This window comes from Triticum dicoccoides, unplaced genomic scaffold, assembly GCF_002162155.2.
Source record: "Triticum dicoccoides isolate Atlit2015 ecotype Zavitan unplaced genomic scaffold, WEW_v2.0 scaffold135885, whole genome shotgun sequence".
In the NCBI taxonomy this organism is placed as follows: Eukaryota; Viridiplantae; Streptophyta; class Magnoliopsida; order Poales; family Poaceae; genus Triticum; species Triticum dicoccoides.
In genome coordinates, this window is record NW_021196104.1 from 1 (window position 1) to 3,027 (window position 3,027).

General features: G+C 48.4%; 1 protein-coding gene across 1 annotated transcript; it reads left to right on the forward strand.

The window, feature by feature from the left end:
- Positions 1–285: 285 nt before the first annotated feature.
- LOC119343647 (low molecular mass early light-inducible protein HV90, chloroplastic-like) lies at positions 286–1,077 on the forward strand. The gene has a single exon (XM_037614497.1). The coding sequence runs from the start codon at positions 421–423 to the stop codon at positions 913–915; it is 495 nt and encodes a 164-aa protein (XP_037470394.1). The 5' UTR covers positions 286–420; the 3' UTR covers positions 916–1,077.
- Positions 1,078–3,027: the final 1,950 nt, after the last annotated feature.

The window sequence follows — 3,027 nt, forward strand, 5'->3', positions numbered from 1 at the left end:
AGAGCTAGAAATAAGACCTGAATCACATCACATAGTGCTGACTGCTGAGCGTCGACACAAGCTTCTTGTCCATTCTGGAGTCCTCCTTCGCAACTTGTCTATCTCTTTGGCGTTTCCTGGAGCCCTCCGCACGGTGGCCTCCACGTCCGCGTAGTCGCTGCCTCGCTCCACGTAGAGGGTAATTCATGGCCGGGAGCAGTTCGCGACGTGGGCATCGCCGCGGCCACCGTGCCCACCTCGTCACGGGTTGGCTCTCGAGGAGCACGGCCTATAAATTGTGCCCACTCTCTCGGAACAATACATCATCAAACACTCAGCGACACAACAACAATCAGAACTGTACTAGCCATCATCTTTGCCTGTTGCAGCATCTGTAGCTTTTTTCTGTCCTTTCGTGCATCTTCCGTCCGCGGCTGATCAATGGCGACTGTGATGGCCATGGGCTCCTTCGCCGGTGCCGCCGTCCTGCCGCGGGGCTCGGCTGGCCGCTTCGGCGCCCGGTCTCTGCCAGCGCTGGGCCGACGCACCCTCATCGTCAGGGCACAGACAAACAAACCCAAGACGAGCACCTCAATCTGGAACGCGCTGGCGTTCAGCGGCCCTGCGCCGGAGCGAATCAACGGGCGCCTTGCCATGGTAGGCTTCGTGACGGCGCTTGCGGTGGAGGCAGGGCGCGGCGACGGGCTCCTCTCGCAGCTCGGCAGTGGCACCGGGCAGGCGTGGTTCGCCTACTGTGTGGCGGTGCTGTCCGTGGCGTCACTGGTGCCGTTGCTCCAGGGCGAGAGCGCCGAGGGCAGAGCCGGCGCCATCATGAACGCCAACGCGGAGCTCTGGAACGGCCGCTTCGCCATGCTCGGCCTCGTCGCGCTCGCCGCCACCGAGATCATCACCGGCGCGCCTTTTATCAACGTGTAAACTAGCTTTGTTGTCTCGACCGGATAACACAACCTGTAGCTAGTACTAGTAGGACATGTAAATGATGAGAGCTGATCATCCTTGTATTCTTTGCAGTACTACTAATTAAAGACTGTTCATAAAAATGGTGATAGTTCAAGGCATTGGTGGAAGAGTTTGCTATATCGGCTAGCAGGGACTCGCTCGTGTATATATATATGGGGTGCATGGTCAGGATTTACATTATGGTTAGTTTGGTTGTGGTAGACTTGATCCATACAAAAACTATACAAGACATAGATCAAATCCTACACTAACCGAACCAGAATATACAACAACTACTAACAAACTATACACGCACGTAATACGTAAAGGCATCTCAAACATCCCCCTTGTATGCTGTTGTCTGCTGATTTATAAAAGTCAGTGGGGGGCCGTTGCTCCTCTAAAAAAAAAACTATCTAAGTTGAGATTGCACAAAACTTTTTTTTTTGAACCGGGCATAATCCCTTTCCATTATTGCAACATAAGGGAAATACAACCAAGTCCACAGAATGAGACGGGAGAGGGGAGAGCGAGTTCAAGCACCGCCGGAAAACCTACTGTAAGCACTCGCCATCGAGATAACCCACTGTAGGGCGAAAACCCGGCGACACCAAATCAGTAAGAAGTTCAGATGGGGCAACCCCCCTAGACAGCTCACAAACGAGCACCAAAACAACAGTCCCACACAGGGAAGACTCCAAAGACGGACACAAACTAAGGCAATGACACCACCGGAAGCATGCATCCCTTGAAGATGCATCACCATTCCTTGAGCAATTCTCCAGCGAGCTTCTCAGTCTTTGGTCGCAGCGCAGATGCGCATCAGCCTTGATGCACTGTTCTTCAGCATGTCCAGTCCTGCTCGCAGATCCACCGCATCCTCTTGTTTCAACAGTCCTGCCCAATAACAAAGAAAAGCGCATATAGAGAAACAGCATTCGAAAGGAGTTTTCAGACGCTTAGATTCGAACGTAGCACCATTGCGACAGGTCCAAATAGCCCAGCAAAGCGCAGCTATGCCAACTGTGTAGAAAACCTCCCCATCTGAGAAGTATACATAACACCAGGAGTAAGCCTGCCATAAGTTGTTCGGACACAAATCAGTGATTTATCCACTTATCCAACCAGATAGATGGAATATTCGTTTGGCCATTAGGTTTGAATTGCCTTCTCTTTATGTCTTCCATTTGAATTCCGTGATTTATCCTGCTATTTGGAGAGTAGATGATATGGTCTTTCTTGGGTTTGGCTTTCAAAGTGCAGTTCGAAAAGAGTGAGTTGCTGTCAATGGCTGGAATGGAATATATAAATAAGATGGAAAATATGCTTTCTTTCCATCTACCTATTTGAAGTAGTAAGCTTATCTTTTAGGTGGGAATAGTTTACAATCGAGTTTGAAAGCATTAATGAAGTGACCCTATTACATCAAGTTCTTTTTTGACCTTTTCATTTGAAAGTAGCCATAGGCAAGGAAGGCTACCTATTGATACGGAAAGAAAGCCATCTCTGGCTATTCCTTTTTAGGGTGGAAAAGAGTGCTCCATATCCATATATGTGCTTGGAGGGAAGGCCACGTCTTTAATTGTATTCTTTTTCGAGGTCATCCTCTTCAGCCTGTGTTAGTAGTGCTAGTTTTTCGTTTTTGGTACCTTACGGGTCTATAGAAAGGCTTAGAGGATCCTAAAGTGTCAGTTTATGTTGGAATTGCTTTGCTCTTTTTCAAGCAAATAAGCTTGAAAGAAAGTGCTTTTATTCGAGTGGAAATGAAAGAAGAAATCATCTATCTAGACAGAGTATGTGTATTATTCGGTCCATGCTTGCCCTTCTAGGCCCTTTAGATCTATATCTATCTTACTATCGAAAAGGGTTTTAGGAGGAGCAGAGCAAGTCGCGTTTACAGCCAGCAGTTCTTATGGGCGTAACTCCCTCTAGTATTCCAATAATCTCCTTTCCTCCAATATGTCACTAGTATTCAAGTATGCGGCTCGTATTAGTATGCCAGGCGTTCGAGAGACCAGAATTCTTTTCATAGCCTTCCCTTCAATATGCCATCTTGTCTTGCGGCGCTCTATCCTTCCAAGCGAGCCT